Source organism: Molothrus aeneus, chromosome 13 (genome assembly GCF_037042795.1).
Source record: "Molothrus aeneus isolate 106 chromosome 13, BPBGC_Maene_1.0, whole genome shotgun sequence".
NCBI lineage: Eukaryota > Metazoa > Chordata > Aves > Passeriformes > Icteridae > Molothrus > Molothrus aeneus.
This window is the reverse complement of record NC_089658.1, coordinates 17,724,476-17,745,161: the sequence shown is the minus strand read 5'-3', so window position 1 is coordinate 17,745,161 and position 20,686 is coordinate 17,724,476. Positions and strand designations below refer to the sequence as shown.

At 54.0% G+C, this 20,686-nt stretch overlaps 1 protein-coding gene across 2 annotated transcripts in view; it reads left to right on the top strand.

Moving 5' to 3' along the window:
- The first annotated feature begins 312 nt into the window (after window positions 1-312).
- PCSK6 (proprotein convertase subtilisin/kexin type 6) overlaps window positions 313-20,686 on the top strand; it is a 45,265-nt gene continuing 24,891 nt past the window's right edge. The window contains exons 1-4 of one of the 2 annotated variants that reach the window (XM_066558868.1): window positions 313-429; window positions 5,421-5,574; window positions 8,481-8,607; window positions 18,145-18,249. In XM_066558868.1, the coding sequence (XP_066414965.1) occupies window positions 18,238-18,249 (12 nt within the window). In that variant the 5' untranslated portion in view covers window positions 313-429; window positions 5,421-5,574; window positions 8,481-8,607; window positions 18,145-18,237. Of the gene's footprint in view, window positions 430-5,420; window positions 5,575-8,480; window positions 8,608-12,936; window positions 13,156-18,144; window positions 18,250-20,686 lie in introns of those variants that run through there. The other variant, XM_066558866.1, reaches the window with a different exon arrangement.

Here is a 20,686-nt window from a genome sequence, read left to right as displayed (position 1 = left end):
TATCTGCCAAAGCCATCAGCCTGCAAGCGCTCGCAGGAACTCGTGTGCTCTCCCTGCTGATCTTGCTGGTTTTGTCAGGAAAAGCAGTCCTGGCTGCAGAGGATGTCTGGTGCTCACAGGAGGGACAAAGCAGATCCAAAACTGTAGGTAAGGATGTCACTTGCTGGGGGAAAATGGGGGAGGTGAGTGGTTTAATAGTCTTAAAACCAGCAGTGAGTGGAAGGAATGTGGCCAAGCCCTGTGGCACAATGGCAAGTGGGGAACAAGTGATCCTGCTTTGTGCTCTCTTCTTCCTTTCTGTTTTAACTCAGCAGAAGCAGTAAGCCCTGATGAAAGACAGTGAGTGCAGGCTGGAAGAGGTGACTGATGATGCCAGAACATCACTGTTGGTACCCAGCTGATGGCCGTGGTCATGCACAGGCAGGAAAGGTGGGAAGGAGTGAAGCACCTGGTGGGTGAAGGCTCAGGATGACACTCCTGCTCCATTGCTGCACGGGGTGAATGGGAGCAGTGTGGGGCTGGAATAGGGCTGGAATAGGACAGTCCATGCTGTTCTTAGTCCCCAAGTGTTTTGAAGCCACGGCTGTGCCCCACATCCTGCAGGCAAAACCCAATCCCTGTGTAAATGGTTTGGAGCAGCTTCCCACATCCCTCAGCTCATCATCCTGTGCCTGGGGCAGTTGCCTCTGGGCTTTCCCAATAGCTCTGCACTGTTCCTGGCCTTCACTGACATCTCCACCAATGACAAAATATGCCAAAAATAACCCCTGCTCTCCAGCAGGAAGGTGGGATATAAACACACTGACTGTTTGTTAGTGTTAGTGCTTGCCAGGCTTTCAAACTGGACTGAATCTGGGGGGGATCACTTCCTGCTCCACAGTCCTGACCTCCCACTGCCTCCCTTCTCTGTCTAAGCATGGGAGCTCTCCAAAACACTTCTGCTGTGTGCATGCCACTTTGAGAAGGTGAAGCTGCAGCCCCAGAGGTTCTGGAGGGATTTTTCTGGGTGAGTTTAAGATAAGGCAGTATCTCTGGGTGCATTGCAGCCACCAGCTTTCCTGTATGCAATGCAGCATTGAGGTCCTCCTGGAGCTGCTGGGATATATAAAAATATTATATATATATATATATATATATATATATATATATATATATATATATATATATATATATATATATATGATATTGTCCTCAGAACCCGATTTTGTTTGCTGTGGCAAGAAACAAACCCTCAGAGAAGTGTAATCTGGTACCTGTAGCACTGATGACCCCTGGTAATAAGATCCTGCTTTGTGCACTCTTGCTCTCAGGGCTATCCTTGGCCATCCTGATTCAGGCCACCCTGCCTGGCTCCTGAGCACAAAGGGACTCATGAATTTTTGGGGACTGATGGCTTGCAAAGTAAGCAGCCATGGAGTTTGTCTGAAATTATGTTCTCTCTGATTTGGATGAGCATGTGAGGAACACAGAGAGGCAGGAGAAGGGGTTAAATCAATGGTTACATTTAAATCAATATTCTGATTTATGCTCCTGTCCCAGTGGTGCTTCCTTTGCCCCCTGATTTGAGGGTGCAGACCTCAGTGGCTCATTATGAGACACCATTTCTGTGGTGAACATGGATTTTGACAGACATGCTGCAGGATTGGGCTGTTTTTTTGGCCTTTTTTGTTGAGAAGAGGGGAAGCAAAAAATTAAATAACTTGACTATGGCTGTGGTTGATACACCTAACCCAGCGGTGAGATCAGCTTCTTAAAATTTGATGTAAAAATGTGTATCAACAGTTATTTCTCACCACTGGGTTTCCCTGCAGATGCTGATAGCCAAATTCCTGCTGCCAGTGCTTGGGTCCCTGCAGGAGGAGGCTGAGAAAATCCTGTCTCTTGGATCAGGACTTCAGGGTGATGCTTTCCCTGAAGATGCTTTGTGCAGTGGCTGTGGAAATGAGCTGAGCCTTGGTGTGAGCAGGGAGGGGGTGAGATTTACACTGTGCCCTGGTTTTGGTGGTGACTCATGAGGTAGGACTGGATCAAGTGAATCCTGCAAAGATTTACAGCAAGGAAACCCTTTCACATGCAGGGTTATTGCATTGGCCTGCTGTGTCCCAGCCAGGTCCTGGAGGTACTGCATGGCCCAGCACGAGTGTGAAACACTCCCTGTGATGGAGTTTTCCTCCTAACATGGATCCATCTCTCTTTAGCCCTGCAGTGAGACCACAGGCACTTTGCATCCCTCTCCCAGCACTGTGGCCGCCTCCCAGCCTTTGCAAGAGCTTGGTGACCAACTGCCCAGCTCTCAGCTGTGCCAGTGTCCCACCTTAGCAAAGAGCCATGGATGGAACAAGCTGTGGTCTGACTGAGAATATGTGGGAAATACTTCCTTTCTAAAATTTCAAAATGTAATTAACATCAGTAAGAGCTGTTACGAGCCTGACTGGGGCGAGGAGAGGGGCTCAGACCTCAGACTGACTGACTGACTGACAGCCACAGCCTTGGCAATAATGCCTGATGTGGTCCTTGCTGCCTCCAAGGACATCCCCGCCACTCTGTCTCCAGCATCGCAGCCATACCGCCCGCATCCCTGCCCCACCCTTCCCCTCCGCCTTTCCCCGTGGCCCCTCTCAGCCCATCCCGGCAGTTCCCCGCAGCCCGAGCCCCGCTGCTCCCCGGGCAGCAGCCCAGCCCAGCCCCGGCGCTGCCCTTCCTCCCGCCCTTCCTCCTCCCCGCGGCGTGGTGCCATCCCCACCTAGTGCCGGCCCGGCGCACCGGCCGCGGGCAGCCCTGCGGCTCCCCGGGCTCCCCGGGCTCCGGGGACTCCTCCACGGCACCTCCTCCACGCCCCCGGCTGCACCCGGACACCCGTGGCACGGCCCTGCGGGGAATTTCCGTGCCGCGGCCCCGGGGATGCTCCGGGGTAAAGGAACGGTGGGAGGAAATGAGCTGATGCAGCCTTTGTGCTGCTCCAGAGGACAGGGACAGGCAGAGGCCGCAATGGATCCCGCGTCTGCTGGGGCTGTTGGCCGCCTCATGCCCCATCCTGTGGCCCGGGAAAACGGGATTCCCCCCTTTCCAGGAGGAGGAACCCATCTGGGGATGAGGGAAAGGGCCGCATCCCATCCCCAGTCATCGAGCTTGTCCCATCAGCAGGGCTGGACCCCTTTGGGTATCACTTTGGGGACGCCCCTGCACATCACAGCTTTGGAGTTCTTAGTGGCATTTCCCAAGGACACATGGCCATGAACTCCACAAATCTCAGTGCCTGGGGAGCATCACCTCCCTTGCCCCCCTCCAGACCCTGTAAGCACCAGTTGTAGATGTGTAGGGCAGAGTAAGAAGCCAGGGAATGCCTTGGGCAGTGCCCCCTTGTACTAGGTCTGCTCTTGTACCCCTCCAGCCCATCAGAGACTACCAGAGCCACAGTGTCTTTAGATTTTCCTTCCCCTCCTTCACCCTGTTGCACCTCAGATCTACATACAGACCCTTACCAGCCCTGTCCCTGTGGCCAAGGGCTGTTCCCTCTGCCCAGGTGCTGTCCAAGCAAGCCAGGGCATCCAGAGCTATCTTATCACCTGGAACAAGGAGGTGAGCAGTCATCCTCTGCTCAACCACACCAGCTTCCCTGGGCTTGCAGCACACTCATCCAGTATAATTTTGGTTGGATTGACCCTCTACATGTTGCTGCACCCAGTCCCTGGAAGGAAGAGGCTCTTTGCACTGACATTTTCTGGAATTTTGCTCTTTTTTTTGTGCTTTCCTATCTTTTGTCTGTCTCCACCCTCCCTGCCATTGCATGAGCACATTCCTCAGTTCCCTTGGGTGCTGTGGCCTTGCTGTCCCTGTTCCACAGGAGATACCAAGGTCCCCTGGAGTTTCCCCGTGGCTCAGGGGTATTCAGAGGGAGGATGCTCTGCAGGGGGATGCTCCTGCTTGCCCATAGCATCCTGTGGAAATCTGGGAATATGCTCATAAATTTCTGAAGACCACAGGAAAGCACAGGAAAGAAGGACTGCAGGGTGGGAGAGGAGGCAGGAAGAAAGGAAGATTAAGGGGTGATGTGGCCTCCTTCATATTTCCTGATGAAACAAGGAAAAAGCCCAACACTGCCCCTATTTTTTGTTGGAAAACCCCTTGCAGCTCAGCCCTGAAAGCAGGATTCAGCAGCTTGGCACAACTCAAAGGTTTCCTCTGCTGCTTTAAAGAAAATGTTGGAACAGAGCAGGCTTAAAGCCTTCTGAAGAGGCCCATTTATCTGGGAACTGAAAGAAAATATTGGGATAATATTTGGAAAAGCCTGTGAATGGGCATGGCTCAGCATGTGCCGGGCAGCAGCAACCTGCGAGCTGCAGGGGGAGAAGCCACCCTCTGCGTGTGGTTAATTTTCCCCTTTTCCTTCATTTCCTTCCCATTTCCTTCCTGGCTCTGAAAGGTTTTGCCGTGACTAGGTGGGTCCTTGAGATGTATTTTCCCCAGGACAGTGGTAGTGCTGGAAGAAAAAGGGAATTTTCAGGAGCAGGGTGGGCACAAACCCTGCCCAGTCTGAGTATCTGGGGGGGCTGATGGGGAGAAGGTGTTTCTTCCCCTGTTTAACAACTGAGGCTGATCTGCAGGACGCACTTAATCAGATATCACTAAAAGCAGGGTTGATTCCTGACTAATTGGTCAGTAATAACCATTTAATTGGCAAAGCTGCAGTGAAGCTCCAGCCCTCCCTTCCCAGAGCCATTAGCAGCATCTATTTTATCATTTGGAGCCTGGCTGGGATTCAATAAATAGGGTTTTGTTGTTTTTTTTTCACATTTAAAAACACTAACGTGTGTTCAGAATTCAGTTGGACATCTCATTTGGCTTTGAAGCATAATTATGCTTGATGAGGACTAATAAGCAGCTTTCAAATCAAGACCAGGTTAACATGTCTCCTGCTGTCTCCTGAAGGGAAGCCAATATGCCACAACAGCTGATTTTTATAGGACTAATCCAGAAATGTCCAGGGGTCCATAGAACCCTGCTTTGTCTTGCTTTTTGGTTTGTTTTTAAGTTATTTTTCCACCAAGGATGAGTTTTTATTGTTGTGAAGTTTTGCTCTGCGTGGGATTTCCACCCACTGTGGGTCTCAGGGTGCTTTTGCAGGATGCAAAGGGTGATTTGCTGAAAACAGCCTTTTTAACCCCCAACCTCATTAGGGAAGAAAACAAACATTAGAGGGGATTTTTTTTCAATGTGACTAAGGGAATCTAAATTTTCAGCCCCAAACTGATCCCAAGTCTTGAGACCTTGGTGTTTGCGCGAAGCCTGGCTGGGGGCTGAAGCAGATGTTGCCAGTCCCTGGCACAGATGATGGTGATGGCTGATGGTTGAATTGGTGTCAAGGTCGGCCCTGCTCCAGCACCAGCGCCTGCCCTAAGGTGGAGCTGCTTCTCTTTCAGCATCGTGGCCGCCCAGAGAACACTGGATCCAGTCTGGTCACCCAAATACCGCCTGCCTGCAGCTTCTGAGCAGGGCTCAGACAAAAGAAAACCCATCCAAACTGCGGGTTTATGTTTGTTTTCCACGCTCTACCATTGAAATTCCATGCCAAAGGTAAGCTCACTTGAAGATTAGGCTTTGGCAAGTCTTGCTATGCTGCCAAAACCTTCAGAAATGCCCTTGGTGAGCCCCAAGCATGCTCTGCCACTGGGGTGGGGAGTGAGTCTGTCCCAGCTTGCCAGGGAGTGAGGGGACACAAACCCATGGGACACTCCTTTCTCCACCAAAAGCTCTCCCTTCCCAATGGGGGGCCTCCTGTCCTTTGCCAGCAGAGCCCCTCCACTATCCCACAGGGCTGCTCTCACCCATCACTCCCACAGCTGTCTCTCTGGCAAACCCCAAAACTGCTGCTCTAAACCCCCCAGATTCCTAGCTGAGTCAAAATACTCCCAAAATCTGAAGGTGGCAAAGGAGAAAACCCCTCCTGTCCTGTTCCGTCACGGCTCTGAGGGCTGGTACAGGGGTTAATTAATGGCCACCAGCCAAAAGCTGTGGAGGAAAGACCTTCAGTTGTGAGCACTTGGTGCTTGTGCAGCTCTTCTGCATTTTTTTTTCTAAGACATTTTGCATCAATTAAAAAGCTGCAGGTAAATGCCAAACCCCAAATCCTGGCAAAGGTGCCAGCTGCTCTGCAGTCAGGACAGACCCAGCCACTGACTCCGGGCTGACCATGTTCCAGCCCTAAATAGCTGCTTTTCAGGGACAGGTGGGTCACAGCAAACTTTATTTTTCTGGAAACAGCAAGCACATTGTGCAGGGCAGGCTTTCCAAGGATGCTCCCCACACCCTTTTCAGGAAATACCACGCAGCTCTCCTTCGTGCCATGCCAGTTTGGTTTTTTTTTTTTTTTTAATTGGCATAAATGATAGCCTCTGCAAGGACACACCGCGTTTTCCCTGGGCTCTTGGATTTTATTTTGAAATAGCTGCTGGTTTGATCTTTGCATGTCTCCACCCCCAGGCTCATTGCTCTGCTCTTGTGTTTCTGCTCCTGGTGCTTGCTCCAGTGCAGTGGGGTTTGCTGGGAAGTGAAAATGCAGTGGGGAGGCTCATCCTGTGCCAGTCACAGCCAAGTCCTTGGTACATCACCCCACCTTGGGGTGAAATGCAAAAGTCGTGTTTGATCTGACAAAGCCACCATAGAGAGCAGGCAGCAGCTGTCCCTTCCTGGTGACCCCCAGCCCCTTCTAGGAGTCCAGCTTTTGATCCCAAATCCAGCCCTGGAGCCATCATTCCAACAGCAACAGCGTGCTTCCTTTGGGGGAACCTGAAATAGCCTCCCCCTGCATGGTGACAACACGTCCCCCACGTGGCACCGGTGTAACCGGATTTTCCAAGACCTGCTCTTCCAGGGGTGGGGTTGGCTCGGCTCGGTTTGTTACCAGCACCTCTTGACTCTGATCCTTCTCCCTGGTACAGTGCTCTCAGATAAAGTGGGATGGTGGGAACAACCAGGAGAGCTACAAGTTCACAAATGGGATGGGTGCCACATCCTGTAGTCCCCTCCCTGTCCCAGCACCCTCTCCAGGTGAAGCATCTACCACCCATTCTACCACCCCTCACTTGGGCATTTCCTTCCTTTCCCTAACTTCCAAAATAACAATAACCCCCAAACCTATTTGAGATGGGTGAAAAGGCTTGGGTTTGTTCCCTTTTAGTTCAAGACCAGCACACAGTCAATTATCTTTGATTGATTTCCCCACCCTATGAATGTGTGTGCTGGGCCCAGCAGTCCCCAGAGCACCCTTTGGCCACTGAGCTTCAATTGTTTCTAAACTTCAGGATCCATCTTTTGGATATTTTTTCAGGCCTGAGTCCATAATGGACCCTTTCTCTTTTATTTTTTATTACTAGCATTTTTACAGGATGACATTTGAACTAGGTAGGGAAATCTTCTTGCCTGCTACAGCAGTACCTGACAATCAAGATTTAATCTTTCTGGAGAGGAAGAACTCATCAGATGGAAAAAAATTTCTGATATCTGTGAAATTGCAGAAAAGCAGAGCAGGAGGAGCCTGTGGGAAATCTCCAGCCCAGCCTGGAGCAACACAGAGACTGCGCAAGCCTCAACCATGGCCGGACAGATGTTGGTCTAATTACAGCTAAAACCTCTGGCTCTGGGGATGCTCTGTACCCCGAGTGTATCACTGCAGCCAGGCAGCCTCTCTAATCCCCAATTTAAATCCCTTTGGCTGCTGCCTTCAGTGCTTGGAAGAGGTGCTGGATGGCAGAAAACCATTGGCACATCCTCCTTGGTGATCCCTGTGCTTCTGAGCCCTTCCACCCTGGCCAGAGAACTTCTTCCCCTGTAAATTTACCCATTTCTCACTGAGAGCTGCCAGGGGTCAGAGATTTATAAAATGGGCATTTCAAGAATTTGGAAATTAATTTCCCTCTACCTGCAGTGTTGTGACCAGGGCTGGGCACCAACACAGAGCTGCCACTTGTCCACACCTCCTTGGGTCTTGCTCCACCTCATCCCCTCCTTCCTCTCCGTCACATTTGATGTCACCTCTTCAGACTGAAAGCTTAATCCAGATTTAGAAAGGGAAAGAAAAAGGCAGGGACAGGATTTTTCCAGTGAGCATGAATCTCCTGGGAATTCACCCAGGGCTTTCCCCTGGGGGGAATTGCAAAGCTGGTGGCTGCTGCACGCTGACAGCAGCGGTGGCATTGCCAGAGCCAAGTGCTGCTGTGACACATCAGCCATGGGCATGAAGCTCCACGGAGGCTCCAAATCTTATTTTCCACTGGCAAGTTTCACTGGCAGCTCACTTGTGTGCAGGATTTTACCATTAATATCCCCAAAACCATCTGGCCACTAGTGACTCTGGGGTTATTTTAACAACTAAAAGGGCAAGCAGAGAAAAAAAAAAAAAAGGAGATTGTTTGAGATGAGTGAATATAAATGTGTCGTGGTTTAACATAGTTAAAATGGAAGAATTCTGATTTCTCCTGCAGATTTACAAGTCCCTGGAGGGGAGCAGGGACTGCAGCCGAGAGCCCGGTGTTTTGCCATCTCTGCTGTGCGCTGGAGTGAGCCGGGGCAGCTGCCGGAGGACGCTGGAGGCACTGTGCTGCTGGACAGGTTTGAAGGCTGGTGTTAATGAACTGGTGTTAATGGGCTGGTGTTAATGGGCACCCTGATGGTGAGAAGTCAGCACTGGAGCCGCCGTGCAGGGGCCGGAGCTGGGGTTTCTTCCACGTGGCTGTCACCGGAGAGTGAAGAGTCAAGCTGCAGCAACTCCCCGCTGCAGACAAGATCCTGAGCAGCATCGCTTTAATTACGCCAGCGCAAATTTCATTCATTTGGTTAAGCCTGGGAGCTACAGAAAGAGCTATTTCCAGGTGTGCTGGTTTAATTATTGCATGCCCTGGATTACCCACCGTGCACAGCTGCATGGACGGGGTTTGCCGGGCTCCGGCAGACCCGGACAAGTTCGCAGCCATCGGCACGGCAATGGCCCCACTCACTCACATCCCAGTACACGGGCTCTGCTTGGGTCTGATAAATGGGTTTTAACCTGATTTGTGCTGTAATCTCCATGTCGACAGGCTCTCATCACGCACAGGATAAAACCCCAGCTCCTGTGGCCGGGGCTTTCACCGGGCAGCTCCTGCCAGCAAGGCTGGCCGGTGGCTCCAAGCCAAGTGGCTTCCCTGTTCTGGCATCCCAGGGACACCTCTGAACCGTGGGTGTTTGCAAAACGGCTTTTGTTTGCTTAACTCCTTGCACTGGAGCAGGCAGAGGCACAGCTCCCACTGTCCTGTCCCTCCTCCGCAGGCAGGAACAGGGTGACAATCCTGCTGCCCAGGGCAGGCAGCTCAGTGCCAGCCCTGCCATCCCACCCCTTGAAAAAATAGCAGCTTCTGGGTGCATTATTTGTACTTTCCTTTTCTGAACGTGCCTTAAAAAGAAGGGCTTGGTTTTCAAAGGAGCAGCATTTAAATTACATTCTTCCCTGCTCGTCCAGCTCTTCGCTGTAATCTTATTGCCGTACAGAGCAACAAGCATGCGTGGGACGTGGTGGGATTTTAACTGTAATTCATGGACAGATATAAAATGCCAGGGTTATTATGAATTTTATTCAGGAGAGTTTAAATGTTACTGGTTCAGCAGTGCCTCTTTCCATGCTTCCTTTACAGCAGCTTCTGTTTAACCTCTCAGCTCACAAAATTTATTGTGTCGTTGGTGGCTCACTGTAATTCTCCAGGTTTTCAAATAATCCCAGGAAAAGAGTTAACCAGAGCCTCTGCCTTAGTCTACATCCACTGCAAAGCACGTGGGGCCAAAGTCTGTCTTTCCTGACACCCCTGGAAATCCCTTGAGTTCATCTGGGAAAATTGCCACTCTGAATTTCAAAATTATGTCAGTGGGAGACGGGTCAGGAGCAGTGCAGGGACCAGGGAGCAGCAAAACCAGGATCCCAACATTGCAGTCAGCGTCTGGGCAAGGCTCTCACCCAGCCCACATGGTGTTGCAGGCTGAACTGGGCACAGGGCTTTACTGGTACCAGTAACTATTCCCCAGGCAGATGCATTGGGAGTCGTGGTGAATGGCCTTGGGATGGAAGGTCTGTGATGTAGCTCGTAGCTAGGATTTGATGGCCTCGATGATCACTGATGAGCATTGCAGTGGGATGCAAAGCACTCCCAGACATGGATTCAGCCTGACTCTCCTGGGATTTGCCCATTCTTTTATCACCTAGCACAGACACAATGAGGTTTTGCACACACACTCCCGCAAAGGCAACCTCTTTCCTATCTTCACTCTTCTGAAAAGCTTCAGAAAGCTTCTCCCACTGCCATGACCCAAACCCTCCCTGCTGCTGCCAGAGCTCATTCACCCTTCTCTGCTCCCTGTGGAGATACTTTGCCCCTATTTTGCATCCCCTGCCGACATCCCTCAGACCTTCCCCAGCAGAGGGAGGTGGATGTTGTGAAACGAAAGGGTTTCTTTCATCTATTCCCACCTCTCCTCTGGCTTTGCCCCCTGCATCTCTCTGGATGTGCATCACACACGTAGCACACCCAGCACCCGCCAGCACTGCTCATCCATCTCACGCACCTTAATCAATGGGAAACTTGAGGAAAAGCCCATAAACCGGATGGGAAGTGAGGATTGGATTTGCAATGTGCTGGTGCTAATGGAAACCATCCTTCACTGCATAATCAGAAGGAATGGTCACACAAAACCCATCATTTCTGCCCAGGGTGCTGTGCGGACCCGTGGGGTGGGGAGCCCTGGAGGCTCCTGTGTCCCTGCAGTGATAACCCACAGTGATTTCATTGAGCAACATATTATGGTGAGAGTCACCAAACTCCCCAGTGCCTGCAAATTGTGGCAGCAAATTGTCACATCCCTAATGCCAGTACAACACTGTTTGCAGAGAGAAACCCTCCAAATCCCCATTTTGCTGATATTTGTAATTTCCCGGGATAAGCCTGCCTGTGGCACAGGGACTCACCTCCATCTGGCCCCTCCATGTATTTGCTGCCTGCAAATGGGTCAAAGCCAGCCCAGTGCAGGAGCTGCCAGAGGATTCTGTCCCTGTCTGATGCAGAACAGGCTCCCTATAAATTTCCCTTGGATTAATCTCACGGCTGAGCTGGGAGTACTTCCCTATTTCCTCAGACTCTCACTAGCTCACCTGCTCAGTGGCAGGGCTGGTACAAGTGGGTGGCACCAGACTGTGATTCTCCTCTCCAGCTCCAGTGATGGGTTGTACTTACTGCTCCTTGGATGCCCCCTCACCCCTGCACACCCAGGTAGGTTTTGCAAATCTGTTTGGGGCTCGGGAAAGTGTTTGCATTCAGAGAGATGGGGTGTGGGGCCCCAAATCCGGTCAGGGTCTGGAAAACAGACAACACCCACTCCAGGAATCACAGCCACCCTGAGACCATCCTGGCTAGAGCCTGTGGATGCAGCTGCTCATTGTCAGGACCCTGGGAGCCCCGGGCACGTTTCTGAAGCTCGGATATGGTTCAGGTGAAATTCTAGTGTGATGTGAGTGAATGCAATGCCACTGAAATCATCCTTTCATTTTGGGCAGCTCCCTGCCGGCCTGGGCCCGCACTGGCAGGGAGGGCTGTGGAACGGAGCATCCCCGGGCCGCTCCTGAGCCGGCCTTTGTGTGTGCCACCACCTTCCCCCAACAAAGCCCAGTTTCTGATATCCCGCGAGGTCCCTGCTGTTCCCTGAATGGCATCCGTGGGAGGCAGAGTCAGCACTCCAGCCTGTCTGCCCCAGCCTGTGGCTTATCGTGGTGCCCTACGGGTGTCCAGGTTTATCCCGAGTCCTGTCCCAAAACCCTCCCCACCTGTCTGGGGTTCACCTGGGGGTGCAGGGGGATGCCAGGGGTGTGGGGGCAGTGCTGGAGGGATGCAGGGGGTAGGTGCAGTGGGGGTTGTACAGAGGGGTGAGGGAGATGCCTGGGGGGATGCAGGGAGAACGGGGTGGGGGAGATGTGGGCAGTGCCAACGCATTCCAGGGAGACAGAGGGGGAGGGGGGCTCAGACTGGATGCCCAGGGGGGATGCAGGGGCTCCATGGGGAGTGGAGCCAGGGAATGCACGATGGGCTGGCTGAGGGAATGCAGGGGCAATGTGGGGAGTCTCTCTGCGGGGTTCAGGGGGTACCTGCAGAGCAGATCTGGGAGGATTCACGGAGGGCTGCCCGGGGGGAATGCAGATGCACAAAAGAAGATGCAGTGCCAGGGCATGCAGGGGGATGCGGGGGCGATGCGGGGGCTCTCTCTGAAGGGTGCCATGGGTTACCTGAGGAGCAGAGCTGGGAGGATGCATGGGGGCTGTCTGCGGGGGAAGGAGGGGAGGTGCCCCGGGGAATCGGGAGCACAAAGGACAATGAAGTGGGGCGCAGGGGGGCAGTGCTGGGGCATGCAGAAGGATGCGAGGGGATGCAGGTGGTTGTTCACGGAGCAGCACCGGGGCGCGCAGGGGTTGAAGCAGCGGGGACAGGGGATTGCCCGGTCACATGCAGGGGGAGGCGGGGGGGGTTCCGCGGAACAGCACCGCGGCACCCGGGGGGACGCAGGGGTTCTGCTCGGGGACCAGCGCCGGAACGCGTAGGGGCAATGCCGGGGGGCACAGGGAGTTGTCCGGAGGTACGCGGGGAAGGGACACAGAGCCGCGCACGGAGAGGTGCGGGGAGCTGCCCGGGGTCGGGCAGGGGGCTGCAGAGGTGTGCGGGGGGGTTCCGGGGAGCAGCGCCGGGCACGCAGCGGGGCTGCCCGGCGGCAGGCGGGGGGACGCGGGGGGGCAGTGCCGGGGGCCGCCCCGTCCGCCCGCTCTCCCGGGCCCTCCCCGCCCCCCCCGAGCATCCCCCCGCCCCCGCGGGCTGCGGGGCCGGTTAAAAGGCGCAGCGCCCCGCTCCGCCCAGCCCGGCCCGGCCCCGCACCATGCCCGCCGCCGGCCCCGGCGCGGGGAGCGCGGCCGCCCCGCCGCCCGCCCGCCTCTGCCTGCTGGCCCTGGCGCTGCCGCTGGCGCTGCCCGGGCGCGGGGCCGCCGCCGAGCCCGCCCGCACCGTCTACACCAACCACTGGGCCGTGCGGGTGCGGGGGGGCCCCGCCGAGGCCGCCCGCCTCGCCGCCGCCTACGGGTACATCAGCCTGGGGCAGGTAAGGGGCGGCGGGTCCGGGGGGCTCCGGGAGCGGGCAGGTGCTGGGGCACCGGGAGCGGGGGATGCGGGGCTGGGGGGTCGCGCCGGGGAGCTGCCGGGGGTTCTGGCACCGAGAGCCTGCGGGGGATCGGGGAGCTGCCGGGGGTCTCACGCCGGGGGTCCCGCAACCGGAGAGGAGCCAAAGGTTTCGGGAAGATACCGAGGGTCCCGGGATCGGAAAGGCGGAGCGGTCTCGGGAAACTGCCGGGGATTCCGGCACTGGGAGCCTGCGGCAGATCCCCGGCGTGGGGAGCTCGGCGCCGGAGAGCTGCACGGGGTGTCGCACTGGGACTCCCGGTACCGGGAAGCCGACGATGGTCCCGGGGCCGGGGAGGCGGCGGGGGCCCCGCGGAACTGCCGGCACTCCCGGGACCGGCGCAGGATCCCAGGAGCGGGAGATGGACCCCGAGATCTCCCCGCTGGCGGAGGTCTCGCCGAGCTGCCCGGTCTCCGAGGCGATGCCGGGGGTCCCGGGAGCGGGGGATGAGCCCCCTGGAGCGGTCGGGATGAGAACGGGGCCGATGTGGGGATGCTGTCGGAGCGCTTTGGCCCGGGGGCGGGCTCCCCCCGGCTGGATGCGCCTCCTCGGGGTGCCCTCCTGGGGGCTTGCACAAGTTCCTCCCACCTCGGAAAGTTGTATTTGTGGGTTTAACAAACTTTGGACTCTCTGGCCCGGGTTTTTATCGGAGATCTTGGGAACACAGAGAACTTTTGCTTTCAAAGCCCCGCAGAACACTGGTGTCTTAAAAGAGATTTTCCGCACAGCAGCTCATTTTCCTTTCAATTTCTTCATCCTCTGCAATCCCAGATGCAGGCTGGTGTCCTCGGAGTTTGTTCCAGAGTTTATTGCCCGGCGCTTTTTTGGCTGGGTGACACTTCAGGTCGTCCTCCTGCCCAAGGTGTCTCCTGGACTACAAATTATAACCTTGCTGTATATCGCAACCCTGTTTTTAACTATAATTAAAGTCACGGGGTGCTGCATAAACAATTTTTTGGGGGGAGGCTGAATTGGGCACATTGTCTCCTGCACCCGTGTCTGTGACCTCCCGTGGGGGACAACCCCTCACATCGCACCCTCAGCCTCCTACCTGCGTGCTCAGCTCCCGTCCCACCAAGGGGAAAATCACATGTATTGTTCAATCGCGTCTATCACAGGGCTGGGCGAAGGTGGTTGTGCAACCCAAAGGGCTTTTCAGTGTTTATCCCTCTTCAGGCAGAGAATATCTTGATTGAACTTCCCACTCTTCCAAGTTGCATCAGCCTAACGTCAGCTCCTGGTTTGGGTTTTTGCTGTGTCCCTTCCCTGCTGGAGCATCTGTTACCCCTCCCTCCTTCCCCAGCATCCCGTTTATGTGAGCTCATCCCTATGATGCTGGAGGCATTTGGCCCATGGGTGCAATGTGGCTCCACTGGAGCATCCCTCCTTTCCCCCGAGCCCTTTCCCCGGGGCAGCCCCGTGCAGGCTGGAGAGCAAGGGAAATATTTCTGTGGTTGCATCAGGGTGTTCCTGGCTCCCAGCTTTCCCGTGGATACTGGGAGCTCGTGCACCTCTGGGGCTTCCCCAGCTGCTCTCAACGCCCTGCCTTCAGCCCTCCATCCCTCCAAGCTTTTCCCTTTGGCTTTTGGGCTTTTTCCACTGGGTCCTGTCCAGGGTTAAAGATTGAGGGACTGCTTTCCCTGCATGTGTGCTCATGTGTGACATTTGCAATGTTGTGCTCAAGGTTCATGGTGTGTTGAGCCTCGTGAGGACCTGGGTGTCCCCCTCTTCTCTTGCATCATAAGCTTGTTGAGCTGCTGGTGATGGCACTGTCCCCAGTGAGATGTGCCCTCCTGGGGGGCCTGATTCTGGACAAAACCTGCTGGGAAACTCTGCCAAGGATGTTATCACCCTGGGAAGATGTTTGAGTGGAGTCCAAAGCCGTGAGGGAGGAGGAGAGGTGATGGACGCTGGACCATCAAGGAGGGTGGACCATCAAGCTGGGTGCAAGGAGGCTCAGCCCTGCCTTGATGACTCGTGACATCTTTTCCTCTGCGATGCAATCCTGGAGGCTCCTGACACGGTACTGCCCGGGAAAGGCACTGCTGGGGTTGGCACACACAGCTCTGAGCATTTTCCCGTGCCCAAACCACGAGCCAGGACACTCTAAACCCTTCTGGGTCATGGCAGAGTGACATTTCCCTTGGGGAATCACTTGCGTCAACTTCTATTTAAGTGAAGCAAACAACTAAACAAAAGAAACGGCTTTTACACCCTCGAACGCCTGCTCATTCCTCGGCGGCTCATTCCTCCCGCCGGGCTTTGTTCCCCGGCCGTGCCGGGGCGAGCCGGGACAGGCCCTGGCCGAGGGCGCTGTGGGGACGGCGCCGGAGCCCCGGGCAGCGCCGCTGGCTCGGGGGTGATGGTGACCCCCTTCCCATCCTGGGGGGTGATGGTGACCCCCTTCCCATCCTGGGGGGTGATGGTGACCCCCTTCCCATCCTGGAGGGTGATGATGACCCCCTTCCCATCCTGGTTCCAGGGTTTATATGAGTTTTTCCTTGTGTGGTGTCCAACACTTAAGTTTTGGAAGGACTGGCACATTCTCAGTGGTCTCACCTGCAGTGCAGGAGAGGGATGGGATTAATTTGGGGCTGTATTTGGAGCTTTCCTGGATTCCTGTCATCCCGCAGCTCTTGGCTTGATCCTTACTAAGCTGAACACATCCGTGATCATTTGAGAATTACATTCCTGAAGGCAGGAGCTCAGCGACTGTACCTCTTGTCCCTGTTGGGAATGGGTGGTGTCCCCAGGAGGGGAGGGCTCACTGCCTTCCCGGTTGGATCCACCCTTTGGGAAGGCACCAGTGCTGGTGTAGCTGTACTTTGCACAGATGAAATGGTTTGGGTGAGATGGGATTGCATTACAAAGCACTTACTGAGCTGACTGATCACAAGGAGGACCAACAAATCCTTTTTCATTTAAAAGAAAAATGACGTTTACAAGTTTTTCTCCTTAGAGTATCTTAGGTGGAACAGGACATCTGGAGGTCTACCAGGTTGGTCCACTGGGACCAACCTCTGCTCAGACTTTCAAGGTATTCCCATCATGGGAAGGTTTTTCTTATTTTTCCCATAAATCCCAGGAGGATAAAGAAGTGGGGCACGGAGTTCTTTTCCTGCTGCTCTGGCTATGTATCCCCAGAGCCTGTGATGAGATCATTACCTTCCCCGTGCTCTTGCTGCTTTGCATCACATGATAATTTTGCATTTATTTGTGAAAAAGAAGGAAGAAATTCTTTACTTAGGAAGGAATTGTTTACTGTGGGCATGGTGGGGCACTGGCACAGGTTGCCCAGAGTAGTTGTGGATGCCCCATCCCTCTTTCAGGCTAGGCTGGATGAAGCTTGGAGCAAGCTGGTCTGGTGGCCCACATGGCAGGGGGTTGGAACTGGATGTCTTTAAGATCCCTTCCAACCCTAAACCCATTGCAGGATTTTGTGGTAAGCCCTGTACTCTGATTTCCAGGCAGGGTGAGCGAGAGGCAGGGTGGCCTTGTCAAGGTTTCCCTAAAATATGGAGAGGTTGAAGCACCCTCCTTCTCTTTTTAAAATGGATTTGAAGAATGGGTTTAAAAGGCAAATACAGATTGCAATGAGCAACCTCTTTATGTGGATGTTAAAGAAAATGCCCAGCTATGCTGTAATGTGAAGGGGGAGGGTTTAAATGAATTTGAGTGGAAATAAATTCTAAAAATCACACTAACAGCAGTAAAGTTGGTGAAATGACATCCTGGCATAAAAGGCAGAGTAAGACTAATTAAATATTTAATGCTTGTAAGAGACAGTGGCAGTTCTCAAAGTATCAAGTGTGATAAAGATGTAAGTAGTTGTCATCTGCTTTAGTATCTGATCCAGACAAACCTGTTTGTTCCCTGCTGTTCCATTGCAGCCAGCCCTGGTCTGGCCTCAGGAATGTCACCCTGGCCCCTGGGTCACACATGGTCTTAAGATGTTGCCTTGTGGGTTGCAGATGGGTGCTTGTAGGATGGCCCTTTCTGGTCCTGTGAGCAAGACACAGGGAATGTCACTGGCTCCCAATATCCAGCTCCTGACATGGAATGTGGAGTGGAAAAAAAAAAAGGAAACCAACTCAGGCAAAAGTGAATTTATAGCAAAGTCCTAATTTGTACCCAAATTATGTGATCTGGGAGCCACATACCAGCGAGTGCAGCTTTTGGGTCATTCCCGTCCCTCTGGCTGTGAATCCCCGTGGGATGTTTCACATGCGGTGTCTGGCTGAGATCCCTCGATTCATTGCATAGCCCCGGGACTTTATCCGTGCATTTGGGATGAAAAAAGAGGAGTTGTGGTGTCTCCAGATGCCAGGCTGAGAGGGCCGGAGGCAGCGCAGCCACCCCGGGGCTTGGCAGGGTGGCGTGGCTGGCACCGTGTTCTCCTGCAAATGCTGCCATCCCTCACTCCAGGCGATGCACATTTATATCCCACGCTTCCCAGGAGCATCCCAGGGCGGGCGGGGATCGCATCACCTCTCCTGATGTGCAGCCGGGGCAAAGCCGGAGAGCCGGGCGGAGAAGGCAGGAGGATGAGGCACAGCTCCCCTGGCTGCGCCGCAGCTGCTGAGCTCATTTTTAGCTCATTATTTCTGCTTGGGAGCCGATGAAAGGCAGTTTTCAAAGATGCATTTAATGGGTGAAAATTCATAAAAATGTTTTCCGGGCTCTGTTGTGCCAGTGCAGCGTCCGACCACCAACGCTGTTTGTCACAGCGGTGGCACCGGGGCTGGTGCCAGCATCCTGCATCCTCCCCAGCCCCGGGAGCTCTGTGGGACTGAGGGATTTGGGGTGCAGGGCACGGCTGCACTGGTGCTGCCAGTACAAAATGGGGGGGCAGCCACGGGAAAACAGACTTTAAAAAAAAAAAACAACCCAAACAACCTCTTTTTTTTGCAGATTGGAAGCTTGGAAAACTACTACCACTTTCACCACAGCAAGACGTTTAAGCGCTCCACGCTGAGCAGCCGGGGACCGCACAACTTCCTCCGCATGGACCCCAAGGTACGGGGCTGGGCACCCTGGTGTCCCCCAGCCCCCGTGGGGTGGTGGGATGGGGGTCCCCACCTGTCCCTGGAGGAGGCTGTTGGCTTGATGTGGGTCAAGAGTGAGCTGTAGCATCCCGGGATGACATGTTACCCTTGAGCCACAGCCCTGCGCACACACGAGTGACTCACTGGGCATGGGCACGGAGAGCGCTGGTGAAAAATACGTAAAAGTGACTAAACACTAACATCTGCCTGAAAGCCGGGAGGAAGAAAAGGGGGAAAAGCTTTCCAGGACAGAAAGGCTGTTGCATGCTCAGGGTGTTGATCCAGTTGCCACAACACTTGCTGCCTCAATGGTTGCTATGTGTGAAATCCTTGGCAATAGCTCTGCATTGCTTCTTTCCTAGAGCAAGCATCCAAAGGGATTTTCAGCACAGCTGAATTGACAAAAGTAATGGGGTCGGGGGGAAGAAGGCAAGGAGGGACCTGGGCAAGCTGGGTTTGGGGTGGTGGGGAAGGGCTGGGGCTCCCCTTTGGCTGTCCTCCTCCCCCAGCTCCCCCTGAGCATTGTGAGATGTGACTTGTGCAGAGCAGGGGAAGGGTTAATGGTGGGAAGGTTTTTTTGGGAGAGGGGGACATAAAAGCAGAAAAAGCCATTTTGGTGAATGTAGTAGCCGTTAGGGAGCAAGCTGCTGCTGCCTCCAGCGATGTCTGGCCATCCTCTGGCCATCCTAGGGGTGCTCAGACACCCTTGGGATGCTCCTTCCCAAGACATTTCCACACCCGGCCCCATCCACATCTCCCCAAACACACACAGCAGCCCTGCCCTCCCCAGGCTTTCCGGAGAGATTTGCTGTTAAATATTTGGACAAGGTCTGTAGCACATTTTTGAGGAGGAGGAGTTCTCGTGGCTGCTTTGCCAGGGGGGAAACCTCGGCGAGGGGAGCCTGGTGCCCTGGAAGTGTGCTGGGCTTTAATTAAAGCTGTTCGCCCTCAGGGGGTGCACAGGCATCCCAGCAAACAACGAATTCTCTGCATTTGAAATACCCCCATTTAAATGAGTCTGGTTATAATGCAAACTAAATCAATTGGCTTTTAGTCATATTAACCTTTACCTTACCTTGCTCTGTGGGCTCCAAGCTGGAGCAATTAACTCCTATTCTCTCAATCCTTCCTTATCAGTTCAAAACCTGTTGGCATGTCTTGTCTCTCCCCCTCTCCCATCTACATTTACAAATCGTTTAAATGATGCATTCAGATGGCACCAGCTTAGCATGCATGCAGGAAAACATCACCTCGAGGCACTGAGGACAGGAGCTGGAATAGGGAGGATGGAAACAAATCTTGCAGAAATCCTGAGGAACCAGCCAATCCGGTTGTTTGCAGATGTTGGGTGGTTCATGCCTTCTGGGGGCTATTGTTTCCAGTGCTGTTATTTGTTTGCTGTGGGGTTCGGTGGCATGAGCTGGGCAGGAGGACCACACCAAGCTCTCCACCCCCAGGAGAAGTCTGGGGAAGGGGAGACTCCAGGACACACAGGGAAGCAGTCAGGGTCCTGATCCTTGTGTGACCATGCTGCTGCTGAGCTGCCCTGTTGCCCCAAGGGACCCTGGGGCAGCTGGCTGCTCCTGCTGGGGCTGGTATGAGCCAAGAGATGTGGCATGTGATGGAAAGAAAGGAAGGATGTGGCAATCCAGTAATTCTGGGGATAGGCCATGGTGATGGGAGCTGGGGAGGGACAGTGGGGTGCAGAGTGGGGTCACACCATGCTGTGCCACCCCTCTTAGGGCTCCACTTGCAGCTCTTACTGCCATAAACTTCCCTTGCTCCCTGGAATGCTCCTGTTGGTCCATACAGTGCTTGAGCCTCCATCCTCACTGCTCCAGCCTCTTAATCCCCATCAGGGTTTGCCATGGCCTTGGTCCCTGTGCCTCTGGCCACACACCACAGCAAAATCAACCCCATCTGAATTATTTGCTGTGCTTTATGGCAAACATGTGCTGGAACCATCTTGTTTATCCTGGATCTCCACTTTAACTCCTGCACAGCCACTGGGATCCCTGGAAGTGTTGAAGGCCAGGTTGGATGGGGCTTGAAGCAACCTGGTCTGGTGGAAGGTGTCCCTGCCCATGGCAGAAGATTTGGAGTGAGATGAGCTTTAAGGTCCCCCCCAACCCAAAGCATTCAGTGATTCTGCAATAATTAGGGTTTGCAAGGTAGAGCTGGGACCCTGGGCCTCAGGACTATAAAAGTTTGGGCCATTTCTAGTACTAAAAAGCCTTTTTTCCCCTTTATTTAACATTTTCAAGAAGCTTTTCCCCAGCCTGGATCAGCAATGGAAGTTGATCTGAGTTTCATGAGCTGCAGGAGCTGTTGCAGGGATGCCCCAGACTCCTCTTGCTTGCCTATTTTCCCATGCCAGCCACATTGATTTATCAACTCTTCCTTGAAAT